Below are 16,080 nucleotides of genomic sequence, written 5' to 3'. Positions count from 1 at the left end.
GATATTATTACAGCCAATCAGCTCTTGACCGACGATGAAAACCACAAGTGTTTGGCTCATGTTGCACTAAAGCTCCAGTTAGATTAAGATCATTTAGACCAAATACTTAATGCTTTGGTTTGGGTTCAGTTTCTGGTCAGGTTTTCATTCACTTTAATGTTCCAAACTGCTCTGGTTGAGTCCATGCGGTCTGGAATTTGTCAGACTCGATTATGAAACATTGGCATTTATTTTTCTGAGTGGTTTCCTGTAAAAACAGACTTCTGCAGGAGATCAGTAACGTTAAACATGCAAACTTTAAGATGTTACAACGATGCAAACCACCGTAGAAATCACACTTTTCTAATTCCTGCTGTTAAAAAAACAAGGACCCTTTCTTAATGGTAACATTAATTAAACATATGCATAAAATGAGATAATCCTTTATTTGTCCCACAGCGGGGATTTTTGCAATGTTATTTAATGTTTATACCGTTTATACACCTTCAGACAGAGGGTGGTTTTATTCAAATTGCATTTGGATTCAACTTGACAACATTTACAGCCTATGTTTTAAGAAACTGACCTTAAAAGCTTTCAGAGAACGAACAGTGGACAGACTGGCGTTGTCCTAATGAATCCATTTAAAGTCACCAGTCTAAAGCTGACTTTTAGTTAGTGTTTCAACTCTAAAATAATGAACTTATTGCTGAGCGTTACAATCATATCAGAGGTTCTGTTGGACAAACGGAAATACCATGCTTGTTTTGTTGGTGCAAATGGTCCAAATCTGTAGATATATATATGTTTTAATAATCCAGCACAATATAATTCAAGCAAATTACGAGAGGATGTTTTTTTCACAGATGAACTAAATGTTCTGCTGTCAAACTGATGAAATGGGTCCAGTTCAGCTGCTGAGGAATTCGCCTCCCAAACACTCAACATTACCAAATAGGTTTATCAAACTGCTAAGTCATCCGTCCTGTTTTATCAGGATGTTCAGGATTTCTCAGGTAATGAGCCGATGTGGGCAATTCCCAAAACACACAACATCTCTTGTTTTTCTCAACGGAGAGTCAGAGGCATGAATGTTATGTTCTGAGCTGGTCACCTTTGAACCCCAACGTGTTATTGTCAGAACATGGTGTGAGTGTCAAAGGAGTGTTTCTGTTTGCTTATGACAAAGCAAAATTCCAATAATGAGCACGTTTTAGACATCACCACTATTGGATGAGGTGAAAGTTCATGTTGTCTATTTTGTTTTGAGTAAATTTGATCATAAAAAGGTTGGAAGTAAACATAGTTATGATCCAGGACAGAAGTAGATTTCATGTTTTGAAAATATATTTATATATATGGTTTTCAGATGTTAGTTTAAATGGTATATTACTTCTTATTTATGTAATGTTTAAACTTATATCACTCATTTAAAGGGGAAGTCTATTTTCAGCTCTGCATATGTAGAGATAAAAAAAAAAAGCTCGGAGCTACATTAGCCGCTACAGCATAACTACTACTAGCAAACTCATATCTCATAATCATGGACTACTTCATAGCCTTTATAGAAGCCCTGTAAAGAAAGAAGTCAAGTATTAAATGCATTATAAAGAAACAAAGGTTGAATATCCTGTAAACTATTTGATTTGGCTGAAAAATATTTAATCAAATGTAGATATTTAAAACCTCATGTTTCTAAAGCAGCTAAAAACAAATTGAGCATGTTTGAAAAATCCCCCAAAATGTCACGTGATCTAGCGCTCCAAATTACAAAACTTCAGAGGTGCACGTCCAAGCGCCGCAACCACTGCAGGCCATGAATATGTCATTTATTTGGTGCGCCGACTTCACTACGGAAAGTACAAACTAAGCTAAAGTGTAGGAGCCGCATCAGTTCTTATTATACATCTAAATCCCCAAAAATGGTGGTTACATTGGGATAATCCTACATGAGGATGCTAAATTGGCGGAGTACTCTTTTAACTCAAGAGGTAATTGAGGGGGTTCATTCAAAGGATGCATCTCCTCTTGCATGGACATCTGAACAGAACTAGAGAATCTAAACTGTATCTTGTATTAAGCTCTTTATTTATATGTTCCAATAGCAAGTACGGTTAGACCTCAGTTGCTTTGACTCGGACTGAATAAAATGCGTGTTGCAGCACTTAACATGGGATCCCAGTTATGTGGTTGTTTCCATGACAACAGTGCCACCCTAGCTTGCATCACTGTCATGTCGTCTGCATGAGTGTGTCTGCAGCTCATTGGGTACATGCCTAGTCACGATCAGTATGTCAGCTTGGTTGAGTAATCCAGAAGAATGCGTGTGGGGGGGCACCGTAGTTTCGACGCAGAGCGATGACACAGAGGTTAGTCACACTGGATGTTTTTAAACATTTAAGTTTTTTCCTTCTTCTTCAGGAAGCGTCTGAAGTATTTGTGCAAGAGTTTTACTGCTTTTTAGCAACAGCTTGCGTTCTTGGCACACAGATACAGGAAGCTAAAAGGTTTCTTTGTAGAAGAGAGGAAACTATTTGATGGGATCTTTCCCCTCCGGTTAAATAAAGAAAACACTTTTAATCTGATTAGTGCATACTGTAAATTACATGTGGCTATCTGTGCACCTCACAGTTGGCAGTTAAATTATCACAAAATTAACCTTTCGTTAGTGTAAAATGAAATTGCTGACTTTTAAAACAAATAAAAAAATACAAGCTCTCTACAAAGCTTGGCGATGTTTGTCTCTCACTTATCATAATATTTCCTTCATAGGGTTAAGTATATATTCTTCTGAAACATACATACATCCCTGAAGAGCTTTAAAAAATTGTTTAACAATGCTGATGTCTTTTTGAAAACATGATAAACGCATACAAAATCCTCACCCGTTTCCAAAGTTGGAACCAAATAAAGATTGTTGCCAGAAACTAAATTTCTATCCCACAATTTGTAAAATGAGAACCACATTTTACTGATGTTATTATAAGTTATATGTGTCATATATATGTTATAATGTTAATGGCCATGATTTTACATTTTCATCCTGGTTAGCTCGCCAGGCTAATGCTACTCATCTGTCATCTGGGTATTGTGTATCCATCATCAACATGGAATGGGTAGATGCAAACAATTGACACAGTCAGAGAGAAACTCTTAATAAACTACACAAAAACATAACCAGAGAGCGGCCAAAACGTCAAGCTTTTCTCAACGTAATGGCAGGTCTGGTAGCAGAAATCTCTCTCCTCTCACTGGTTTCTACTGACTGGAATACCAAGAGCCACCTGGTATCATGAACGTGCAGAGGCACACTATTTACTATTTAAGAAAAAATAGGGAGTGCTGCACATTTCATTACAGAATGTCTGGCGGTAAAAACGCTGAAGAAACGATATAGATGCCGTCACCACAACTCCTCCAGTTTAACAACATCAAGTAACTAGCACTCTGGTCACATGACTCAGCAGCTCTGGAACCAGTAAAGGAGTACAGGACACATCAAATGATCATCAAATGATCATCAAATGATCATCAAATGATCAGATTACATCTTAAGATAACAGAAACTGATGACAATATAGAGCAAAAGCCGTTACACCACAATTGCAAAATCTTAGGTTGAATAATGGAAACTAAATAAGTTATTAGCCATTGAAAAATGATTGAATAAGAATCATAGTCAATTCATTATTGGCTTAGAGGTGACAACAAAAGAGCTTTGAACTCTTTATCTCAACTTTAAAGTTTAGAGGCATAGTTAAACATTTTGGAAAATATTATTATTCCTTTTGTTTACTTTAAAGTTAGATTAGAAAATCAAGGATAAGCCTAGTTTAGCACACATACTGAAAGCAGGGCTAAACATCTGGCTTTTCTGTATTGAAAGTTAAATAAATGCAGTTGGCTAGTGAGCTGGGAAGTCTCTCTGCACAGTGGTCTCTTAGCAGCGGTCGACTGGTTGGCTAACTGGTTCCACATTACCTTTAGAGCTGTGGTGGTTGCAGAGGATGAGCCCACATTTTACTAACGTTATATATGTCTTTATTCATTTTATTAGCCATGATTTGACATTTTGCTCAAAACAAGAGAAGTCTGTTAACTTAACAGGCTAACGCCACTCATTGACTATGCTACGTCTTTCCACTGGGCATTGTGTATCCATCCCAACATGGCATGTGTAGATGCAAACAATTGACACAGTCAGACAGAGAAACTCTTAATAAACTACAATTGAAAATAACCAAACAAAATGGCAGGTCTGGTAGCAGAAATCTCTCTCCTCTCACTGGTTTCTACTTACTGCAATACCAAGAGTCACCTGGTATCATGAACGTGCAAAGGCTCGCATGTTACTTTATAAGAAAAATGAGGGGTGCTGCACATTTCATTACAGAATATAGATGCCGTCACCACAGCTCCTCATGTTTAACCACAGCAAATAACTAGCACTCTGGTCACATGACTCAGCAACTCTGTAACTAGTGAAGGATGCATCAAATGATCATCAAATGATCATCAAATGATCATCAAATGATCATCAGATGTCCATCAAATGATCATCAAATGATCATCAGATGTCCATCAAATGATCAGATTACATCTTAAAATAACTGATGACAATATAGAGCAAAAGCCGTCTGAATACGGTTTGTGAAATGCTTTCACTCAGACATGTAGGTGTTGAAATGTTAACTCATTACACCATAATTGTAAAATCTTAGGCTGAATAATTGAAACTAAACAAGTTATCAAATCATAATAAAAAACAATTGGCTTAGAGAGGTGACAACAAAAGAGTAACCCAAATCTGTATCTCAGCTTGATGCTAAAAGGAATAGTTCAACATTTGGCAAGATATGATTATTTCCTTTCTGTACGAGAGTTGGATGAGATATTATAGCTTGCTAGAGCTTCAAATGACACTTGATCATCTCAAATATATGTAATTTCAATTCTGGCACAACAAAGCAAGACAACATTTTTTTATGTGTAACTTTTGCCCACTTTTCTGAGGTGATTAGTGTTTGTCTCCACGGCCCTAGAAGCATCCCATTGGTTGATTTTAATGGTGCAAGGGTGCTTATTGTATATTATATTATTATTATATTGTACTTACGTTAACGTTGCAACAGTAGTGATGACTCGTGTGGATATTTAACTACAGTACGATAAGGCACTTTACCCCAGGAGCAAAAAATGGAAAATAAAACGTTTGGGAGCACATCGACCGGGTGATTTAATCATATCTAAAGAAGGAAAAGATAAAACAGCTATTTCAACCACGAGTGGTCCAAAAGGAAAGCGCAGACATTAAAGAAAGCCCTGTTTTGAGTCCAAGTCGTCTTTTCGGAGGGGAAACTGTCTGGACAGCAAGCAGATTTAAAGACTTAAAACATCTTTCAGAAAGTCTGGTAAAACAAGAGAGTTGTGTATTGCATGTGGATTATACCTCCCAGTTAGGCTTACTTGGAACAACAAATGTAACCTAATAAAAAAAACAGGTATGTTCTTGGCAGAATTATAACCTGAATAAAACTTTGTGGAAAGTGTTAAATTGCCTTGTGTGGACATTGAGGGCACTGCCTGGCATTTTGAGATGCATATTTGAGACTCCAGGCTCTGGAACCATTATGATGCTCAACCCTTTTCAGGCACTGCAGCCATTATTAAAAACAAACTTTTAGATTGGATTGCACGTACGAGAAGGTTTCTCTACAGATGACAAATGCACCTTTTGTGCCTGGTCAAAAGTCGGCTATTTGGTGTTGAAAGATCTCTAACATTGTCCTTTGGTGGTTCTATATGTTGGTTACGGTAAAACATGTCGTCCTAACACTTTATTGTATATTTTCATATTTCTATTTTTAAATTATGTATTTATTATTGCATGTTTGTTATTTACTGTACGCACCAATTAATCACCTAGCCAAATTCCTTGTATGTGTAACGTAGTTGGCAATAAACAGCTTCTGATTCTGATTCTATTTTCATTGTGTGGTTTTAGTTTGCAGAATTCGGCTGGATTGTTGTCATCTCTGCTGTTGGTGATATTTGGTCATAGCCATCGCAGTGTCTCCCCTCTCTCACTTGCACGTTTGGATGTGATAATATGATTAAATGTGATATATCTAAGGTATGTTTGGATCGCAACACCAAAATTTCTTGTATGAATATTGTGTGGCCCCCACAAAAATGTTACTTCCACTGGTTGCAACAGAAATGTCTCACAAACTGGGAAACCCAAACTATTTGCACAGAAAATGTTATTTTAAAATGTGTGAGAACAACCCCTTATTCATTTTCCTTCCCTTTTGTGTGGATAGTTGGTGGCTGTGTGTGTGCGTATGCATCTATGTGTGTGTTCTTGTGCTAAAAACAAACATAGAGATGTCCACCACTGACGCAAGAGGCCGATGATGCCAGAGGAACTGTCTTTTTCTTCTGAATGAAGCTGCAATAAACAACGTATATTACGTGTTTGTGAAAGTACGTATGTGTATATATACTGTTTGTCCTGAGACAGCAAAAATATATGAGTGGTGGTGAGCTGTACAGAACACATTGTTACATTGGGAAACCTGAGAAATTTCCATCTCAGAGGGGTGGGAACGTTGAAAAGAGAGCTCAGGTTTCCCCTGAGCTGGCAGGGAACTGACCACAAGAAGCTCCAGTCCACACTGTCACCATATCTGTCTCATCTGTCTCACTGCTGTCACACCGCCGAGGCCGCCACGCTCACCTGTACGCCGTGAGTATGCTCTACTATATATATATATATATATATATACTTTAATTATAAGTACATGTATTTAATGTATGGTTTTTTTTTTTTTAATACTTTTATTAGTGTTAAATGTCAATAAATGTTGCTTGTATGTATGATACTGTAAGCAGTTTGTATCAAAAATACAATTCAGTTTATTTATTGACATTTATGTTGTTATACATACCTTTTAGTTTTTTCTACGTTTGATCTTTTTATCATTATTATTATTATTATTATATAATTTCTATTTTGCACTACTGCTTGCGTCTTCTGTATTATAAGTCTATGAATTTGTCTTTCGATTTATCCAGAAATGCTAAAACAATCAGTGCAGACATTTGATGAAAAAGTGATTGTACATTATAGAAAAGTAAATGTGGTTCATCTAAATTAAATCAGTCAATAATCCACATAATCCATTCATTCTTCATATGTTTATATTCATGTATTGTTGGTGAACAAACAACATTCATTGTTATTATTGAAAATGAAATGTAGTGTTTACAGTAAATGCAAAGGCAGCAAAAATACTGCAATAAGGACTGAAAGTGTCTCATTATGTGACTTAAACTCCTAGGTACGGTGCTATACGTGTATTATGTAATTGGCAAACACTTTAGTCATCAAAAATAAGCTTTGGTAGGATATTTATTTCCTTAATAGAAACTATCCACGTTTCCATTTTAATCCCAGACAATGTTAAATTCTTTGTGACTCATGTGTGTAGAAATCCACATCAGTGACACTCCCACAGATTGTATGAATGGGTTTGCCTTTTGATGACTCTGATTCTATCGGACAAAAGATTGATGACCAGTGTGAGTGTGAAAGTACTGCTGCCTGATTATCACAGACAATGAAACAGAAGCAGAAGTGAAATTAAACTTGTTTCAATGGAAAAAAAAAAAAGTTCTCTGCACAAACCCGGGAATTTACCTTATTCCTGTCTGAGAAATAATAGAATAATACTGAATAATGTGGAGCAGAAATTAATTTTGCACACAATATAGAATATATTAAACAAATATGTGATATTGTATATAATATGTGATGAATAATAGATGTATTTTTTACCATTATGCGTATTTAAACAGAATGCATTAGTAGAATAAAGTAAATAAAATATGGTACAATAGATCTACTAGATTTTTTCCCCCCCTAAACATATTTAATACGTTAATAAAACCAGAAAACTCTGTACTGTATATTTTTAAATATAAATAAAATAAAAACAAATAATTTTTACGTTATAATTATTGTTAGTTATTAATCTTGGCCTTCTTGACCTCTGGTGGCCTTTAACCATTTAAGGTTTGCTTATAGAGCAGAAATAACCAGCTTTTATTTAGAATTATAAATAGTTATTTTAAAAGATGTATTTTTCCGCTTTCATTATTGTTATTAAATATAGTAAATAAAAGATGGTAGAATAGATCTATTAGATTGCTTTTAATCCTAAATGTCCTAAAAACGTATAAAACCAGAAAACTCTCATTTATTATTCATGTTTTATGAATCCATTAAAGGTTTGTTTGACCAGCAGGAAAATCAACCTTTTATTTTAAATTATAAAAAAACAACAAATAATAATATAACTAGTTGGAAAACACGCAATTTTACGCTATAATTATTATTAGTGACCTCTGGTATCAGCGGCCTTTACCCTGTAGGGTGACTCACCTCATGTGGTTGAATGTGGGGGCGGGAGGAACGGCCCTGACGACTTTTGTGACGTCAACAAGTTTTACAAATCTACAAAAGAGTTTGAATAAAAGCCGGGACGTCATTAAGGCTTAAAGCTGCTCGAGGAAACACGACTCTCTGACGCTTTGTTCATATTCTAGTTTACCTCCACGCATTGAATTAAAAATGTTTATTTTCCTGCAGATTGCCATCATGGTCCACTTGGTGCTATTGTCTCTGTTCATCATTGAGTCTGTTAATGGAATGTCTCTGTTAACTACTCCGCCTATGAAAGGTGAGCATGCTTTGTTATTATTATGATTATGATTATTATTATTATTATTATTATTATTATAATGGTGCTGCACATTTTGGTTATTATACACGATTATGTATAGGCAGAATTAAAGAAAACAATGGATGAACTGGAGGTGACTAGAATAGCAATACGAGTAAGAAAAGTAAATCACAGCAACATAAAAAGTGTATAATCATCGATCATGGAGTTATTTTTGACAGTTTTAAACAATATCCACTATTTAAAGATGTGTTATGTATTAGTAAATGTTCTTGTTCCCCCCCCCACAGACGGCTGCCACATGGTGTCTCCAGAGGTGAACATCTTACGAGTGGAGGAGGAGGCCATCATCCTCTCCTTCCCCATATTCGATAGAGCGCTCGAAGTACGCAACATTGACCCCCTGACAGCAAAGTACCTCATCACCAAGGACGACAGGACGGAGGGTGGGGCTTATCATGGCGAGGGCCGTGTTCAGCAGCGGGACAACCAGCTGTGGTTCCTCCCAGCTCAGGCTGCTGACTCAGGGAAATATATCTGCACCTACAGGTGAGACTTCACTCACCTGGGCTGTCATTTCATTTATGCACAGTCTTACAATCAATATGTGACAATTCATTTTTATAACTGGAGGTTTTTCTCAAGTGCGCAGTACATAAGTATTCTGATAATTAGGACAAACCATTTGTATTTCCTTCGCTTGGTTTAAGCCTCTGTCTTGCTTGAATTTATAGTAATTTTTATATATATATATATAATTTATAGTAATTATATATATATACTTTGAATATATTATGTGCAACATCTTTTTATTACTTTTTAAAACCATTGCCAATTAACTCATGCTTAATATAATTCGTTTTTTACTAATTATTTTTGCACTGGTGTCAGTTTTACTTCTTATACACTTAATACGTATTACTCTATTGTTAATATATATATTGATATATTCATATTTTCTTTACGATATTGTCTTTATTATTAGTCTGGCACAATAATTTCTTTAGAAAATCTTATCTTATCTTATCATAAAGGCCTTTTTATGTTCATATCATATTCACAGAGAATATCATATATATTATAATAACTATTGTTATTGTATGAAGTTGTCTCCGTGTCTCGTTTGGAGATAAGCCTCCTGAATTTGCAGCCAAAATACTGTCAAAACTTTCATTTATTGATTTAATTGCCAAAGCATCTGCCATAACCCCAAATCACAGAGATGTGATTCTCACAGGACTAATATCATCACATGATTATATATATTATATATAGCACCTGAAGTGTTTGGATAATCATGTTAGCTAATTTGCGGTGGACTATTTACCAAAAAAAAGTAAGATTTTTAAGCGATTAATATCACAGACGACCTGCTGAGAGGCTCTCGGTAATACTAGTCCTGTGAAAACACAAAAAATACTCCTTTTCCTTTTTGTGCGTACTGCAGCTGCTCTCACAAAGTACATACTGTTGCATACAGTATGCATTCTATTGTGACATACTACTATGTCATAACATTGCACGTTGAACTTTGACCCTCTTGCTCATATATCCGCTCTGCACAGAGGATTGTGGCTCAGGAAAGCATCCTGGCTTTCATACTGCAAAATGAGACCGGATGTAGTGGAACATCCGGGTATTTTTGACATGCTGCATTTGATATACTATGTATTGGGACATACTTAGTCTGTTTCAGGCATACTAAATAGTCTGGTAGTATGGCTACTGGAATGCACTGTTAGTGTTCTTGCTGGAAGACAACAGGGGGAATAGTTTGTTTGCTTGCTACAACTTCTTTAAAACATGTCTCCTCACTTTTGTCTCCAGAAACGAGACCTACTGTGTGACTGGGAGCATCTATCTACATGTGTACGAGTCCAGCTCTGTGGACGTGGAGCAGCTGTCCTACCCGATCTACGTCATAGTGGGAGAATATCTGAGAAAGTCATGTCCGTCTCTAGGTGACTTCAACCACACGGACAGACTGATAGAGTGGCACAAGGTGAGAGGAGAACACTCTGAACACCGGCTGCTGTTCATGACCAGCGGCTGACATTTAAATCTTTAAAAACTCATTCTTTTAACTTTGCTCTGTTAAACAATTTAAACTTTGTGATTTATACAAAAGGCCAAGTGAAATTATGTTTTTCTTGACCAGAAGCAAAAAGTTTCAAACTAAATTCAAAAAAATCAAATGTCATTTTTAAGTTAATTAAGCCATGTTTTCTAAAAAAAAAAAAAATACAAAATACAAAATACTTATTTAGATAAACATATATTTTTTAAAATGTGTCAAGTCAATTATATTCATAAGAGCTTGAATTTTTTCAATTATAATATTTTGAACCACTTCTTATTGGAAAACTGTGCTATAATCAGCAAGCAGCTAAAGAAGAAAAACGTTAAATCTGTTTAAGATATAAATCTATTTACCACAATGAGATATTGTGATGTCTGTCAGGACCCCAGCTAGATTGAACCCTCAACCATCCCGGTATTAGTGCCTTGCTCCTTCCCTGTGAGTAACCCATGTTGCCTCCTGACAGGGCTCCAGTCCCGCGCCCCCTCAGGCAGGCTCCTTCCTCCAGGAGAGAGGACGACTGGTCATTCCCGCTGTGAGCAGGTCTCATGCAGGTGTCTACACCTGTCGGCTCCGAGCGCTCATCAACGAGCAGCAGTACAAAGTGAGCAGGACCATCGTGCTGAATGTGGAAGGTGGGTGACGTGATGACACACATCATTTATTATATCAACATTTTTATTTTGAAATCTGATTAGGAATACTTTGTATAAATGTGGGTTGTAAATGATTGAGTACTACTGTAAAAGTACAACATACTGTGCAGCCAGTGCTTGATGTTAGGTGTTCCATGTGTTTTGGATTAATGTAAACATATCTCCAATCATACTTCATTTTTGCTCCATTTAATCATAAAAACTAGAATTTGTGGATTTATTTAATGAAAAATGAATGAATTTTGATTTTAAAAAATAAAATAGGTAACTGTAATTAAAGGTTCATGAGTAATAATTATAACCATTAATCATTTGGAGAAGGCATTAGTTTACTTCCTCACAATAACACCATAAATCGTTAGCGTGTCCTGCCCTCTGCTGGACTGAAAGGTGGACGACACTGAGTTAGTTTATCAGCATTATGACAGACAAACAGGAAAACTCAGTCTTACGCAATATGTATAAAAGTCACAGACCACAAAAACACTGCTACCTGGCAAGAATTATTACTATAATAATAATTATTATTATTGTGTTAATATCATTATTTTTTAATTATACTTATTACTGTAATTGTTACTATTACTATTATTAATATACATATAACTATTGTTATAATTATTTTCATTCTAAGTTGTTATTATTATTATTAATATATGTTATTATACGCATAATTATTTGTATAATTATAACAAAAAATGTGTAATATTACTATTATATATATATATATATTATTATATATTAATATAATTATTACTTTTATCATTTTATTACTATATTTTATTATATTTATAACAGCTATTGATTCATTATAATTATAATTATAATTATAATTATTATTATTATTATTATTATTATTATTATTATTATTATTATTATTATTATTATTGTGTGAAATGAGCCATGGTTCTTTTTGAGAGTTGTTTGTCTTTTTACTGATCTACATTTGTGTGTTTGAAGGAGTCGACCCCGTCACCTCCACCACCTCCACCACTGTCTCTGACCTCTCCGTGACCTCTGACCCTGGGCTGATCAGCAGCAGCAGCACGGTTCACAGTGAGTTTTTTTTTAAATACTTTATAGAATAAAAATAACCATATGGGGACAATAAAAATGTATGCTTCTGATTTATATATTTATTCGTTATGCGTCTCCTTCTGTCCGTCTAGCTCCAGTTATTCAACCAGCCATCATTGTTTTCCCACGGGAAGGAGAACATTTTGAAAGTCTGCATGGTGAGTGATATAAATCATCAGTACTAATATATCAAATCAGATGCTCGTTTGCATAATCCCTTAATGAAGAGATAGAACATTTAGATTCATCAAAGGTCTGATGATGGTTCACCTTTGACCTCATTCAGGTTCAGATCGGGAGCTGTCCTGTAAGGTGCTCACTGGATGTCAAACGGTGGATTACACCGAGGTCACATGGCTCGTCAATAACCAATCAGTGGAGTCATCGTACCTCGATGGACGGGCTCTGCAAGGGGGAAGGAGGTAACCGCTGATTTGTTCTTTAGTAGATATTTCTAGTAGTGAAACTTGAAGTACAAACAGGTCTGTACTGGTTAGGAAAAGGGGAAAGTAACCCAATAATAACAGTAACTTATGCTCACATTTTACTTTTCAAGATTTGGAGTTGTACTGATTCAATTTATGGATATAAAAGAAAGAAAAAATGCATACATTTTTTTATCAAATAAATAAAATCCACAGGTTTATATAAAGTATTCATTATGAGGTTTCAAAATAAAACATGCAAATTAAAGTTGCCACCAAAACAACAACAAACTATAATCCAAATAGGAAATAAAGCACTTTAGAGCTCCCTGGTCACAGAAAAACATAACTAGATGACTTTAGATTAGTTTAAAAACTACAATCATCTTTGAAAACATTTTTAAAAAATATGTAATTTTAAGATGCATACTGATGCTTTGTTTCTCCAGTTTAAACATAGTTCAGAAAATACTAAACACAAATACTCGAAGTGATACTACCTGTTCAATTGCCTTTGGATTGTACTTTATAAGGGCTTCACAATATTGGAAAAAACTGACATAGCGATTATATATATATATCTAAAAAAAAAAAAAATAATAATAATAATATATATAATAAAATATAAAAAATATATATTTATATATTATTTTATTTTTTAATTGTGATAGGAAATAATGCAGGAATTTTCCCCAGATGACAACAAAGTACATGTTTTTGGTCAACAAGTCAAAATATTTTCATACAAGTGACTATTCGTTTCTTTTTGGAACCAAATCTTTCTTTTCTGTGTTTTTCTTTCTTGTTTCTCGCTAATTTCCAGGTTTCTGGCAAGTTTTCTTTTTGTATCAAGCAGCAAAAAAAGTTGTAGCAAGATGTGTTTGAGAACATTTCTGCCTTCCGTGACCTTGCACGACATATTCTGCACCCCTAAGTGCTGAGACTTCTAATATAGTAGTATTATAACATAACCATCATGTCTAGTTTTAGCCAGGAGATTCAACCCTCCTCAGTCATATGATGTAACCGTGTTTGTCTCAATGCTTCCAGGGTAACCAGCGTGTCTGAAGGCTGTCAGATCGAGGTGAGGCTAGTTGTCATAGCGATTACAGAAGAAGACGAGAAGACAGAGCTGAGGTGTGTCGCTCAGAACCAAGGAGGGAGACAGGAAGTGGTCGTACGGCTTCAACTAGAGGGTGAGTTGTGTGTATACAGTGTGTTAAAATCTCCTCAGACCTCCAAAGACACCCCCCCAAAATCATCAGAAAGAACTTAAACAACCAAAATGGCTATTGTTACCATTCACAGCATTTTTTGTAAGAGGATTTGATTTATTGGTTACTGTCAAGATAATTTCCTTCAATAGAATATCTAAAATTACCCACATTACCCATCCTGATTTAATAAAGTCAACTGCAGACCGCCAAGGTTTCAATATAACCAAAAATATAAGTACACTGCTTTTACCATTTATGTGGGTGGGACTTCTTTGAACACCATTATTCTATCTATATCTAACTTATCACATCGAACAATGTATTTACGACTACATTGTTATGAATAGCTCAAAGTTTGTCAAAGATATATCCTCTTGAAAATACATTTTAAAAAACGACGGCACTGAGGATGATTCAATTCATCATCTTTCAGGGGGAAGCCCTAAACCATTATGTAATATTTTTGTCATTTGACCAACAGTATGTTGATTATAATAACATTATGGTCATGATGCTGAAATCTGGCAATGTGGCAATATGAATCACAACACTAGAAGTCAGACAATAACACAACAGTTCAGCCAGATTTTCTAAACCACATTATTTGAAGTGTATTTATTATTTTGCAGTTTTGGGTGGATAACTACGGCAAGTACACTAGGTCAAAGTGCATGGTAAACTGTGATACAATGCACACTTTGGGAGATCATGGACCGCTTTCCTTCTTTTTGTTTTAAACATAAGTTTGCCAACAACGGAGGTTGGTTTTAAATCAGTCTGATTGTCTGACAAAGATCTCAGTAAATAACCTGTTATCATAACTAATAGTCAATCCAAGATCTAACACACTGGAATGATCTTTTGAAATGAGGAGAACAAGCAAAGCATTCCTTTACCTGTCATTTCCTCTCTCTCCACAGACTCCACGTTCACGTGGCTGGTGGTCGCCGCGGTGGCCGTATCCTGCTTCCTATTCATGGTTTCTGTCTTCCTCTACGTCCTCTTCAAGCCTAAAGGGAACAAGAAAAAGGATTACTTTCTGGCCCGGCAGAACAGCAGCTTCTAAAACACACTCCTTACACAAACAGAGACCTTGTCCAACAGTGACATCACCACTCCGTATTCAGGGATTCAACACTCCGTATTCAGGGGTTCAACGGCGTTAAATCTGCATTGTTACTTTTATATGATGTGTTAATGTGGACCAGTTCAACACCACTGCAAACTGCAACCTCAATGTTAAACTATAGTAGGATGAATACCTCAAAACTGAACATTATTATCTTTATGAAAGGGTAGAATTTATGGCTGAGCTGTTGCTTTGGATTTGATTACATTTTGCAGATGTTCCAAATAAAGTTGCCGCTGAGTATATACCATAAACTGTTTATGTAAATGTGTGTATTTTTTTAGAAGAATCTCGTACAGCATAGAAGTCCATTTTTAAATCCTGCACATTTTGGTAAGACAAAGTGTTGTTTGGATGTGTATGTTTGGTTGAATGTAGCATTTAAAATGTTATAATCCCATAAAAACAAGTGTTGCTTTACTTTATTATCAAGTATCTAATGGTGGCTATTCTAAAAGCTAATGACGCATATTTCTTTGTGGCTAATGCATTCAACATATTGTGTGTTGGAGTAAAAAGTCAAATAGTTCCCTTTGAAGCAGAGTAGAATAAATGTTTAATCACTTATAAAATGGAAATATCAACTTTAAGAACAATTTTAAACTATTTAAGTGTATAGATTCTAAATCTCAAAGGGATTATCCTGGCTGAATAAAGGATAAATAAAAATAAAATACAAGTTTTCAGAGAAGAAACATCATTCATCATCAATACAGTTCAATAAGGTCGTTATGGAGACTTTTGCTCTGCAGTTGCTTCCCTGTTCAGCC

At 35.3% G+C, this 16,080-nt stretch overlaps 1 protein-coding gene across 2 annotated transcripts; it reads left to right on the top strand.

Annotated features, from left to right (window-relative positions):
- Positions 1-6,549: 6,549 nt before the first annotated feature.
- Positions 6,550-15,604, top strand: LOC129104792 (interleukin-1 receptor type 2). 2 transcript variants are annotated; one of them, XM_054615636.1, is made up of 10 exons: positions 6,550-6,720; positions 8,633-8,723; positions 9,017-9,275; positions 10,554-10,728; positions 11,273-11,441; positions 12,423-12,518; positions 12,632-12,697; positions 12,826-12,961; positions 14,015-14,160; positions 15,102-15,604. In XM_054615636.1, the coding sequence occupies exons 2-10, from the start codon at positions 8,642-8,644 to the stop codon at positions 15,245-15,247; spliced, it is 1,275 nt and encodes a 424-aa protein (XP_054471611.1). In that variant the 5' UTR covers positions 6,550-6,720; positions 8,633-8,641; the 3' UTR covers positions 15,248-15,604. The 2 variants fall into 2 exon arrangements, with proteins under 2 accessions (XP_054471611.1, XP_054471610.1); XM_054615635.1 differs by having other exon boundaries at positions 6,550-6,727.
- The last annotated feature ends 476 nt before the right edge of the window (positions 15,605-16,080 follow it).

The sequence above is a fragment of the Anoplopoma fimbria genome, chromosome 16, assembly GCF_027596085.1.
Source record: "Anoplopoma fimbria isolate UVic2021 breed Golden Eagle Sablefish chromosome 16, Afim_UVic_2022, whole genome shotgun sequence".
Lineage (NCBI taxonomy): Eukaryota > Metazoa > Chordata > Actinopteri > Perciformes > Anoplopomatidae > Anoplopoma > Anoplopoma fimbria.
This window is presented reverse-complemented; position numbering and strand designations above follow the sequence as displayed.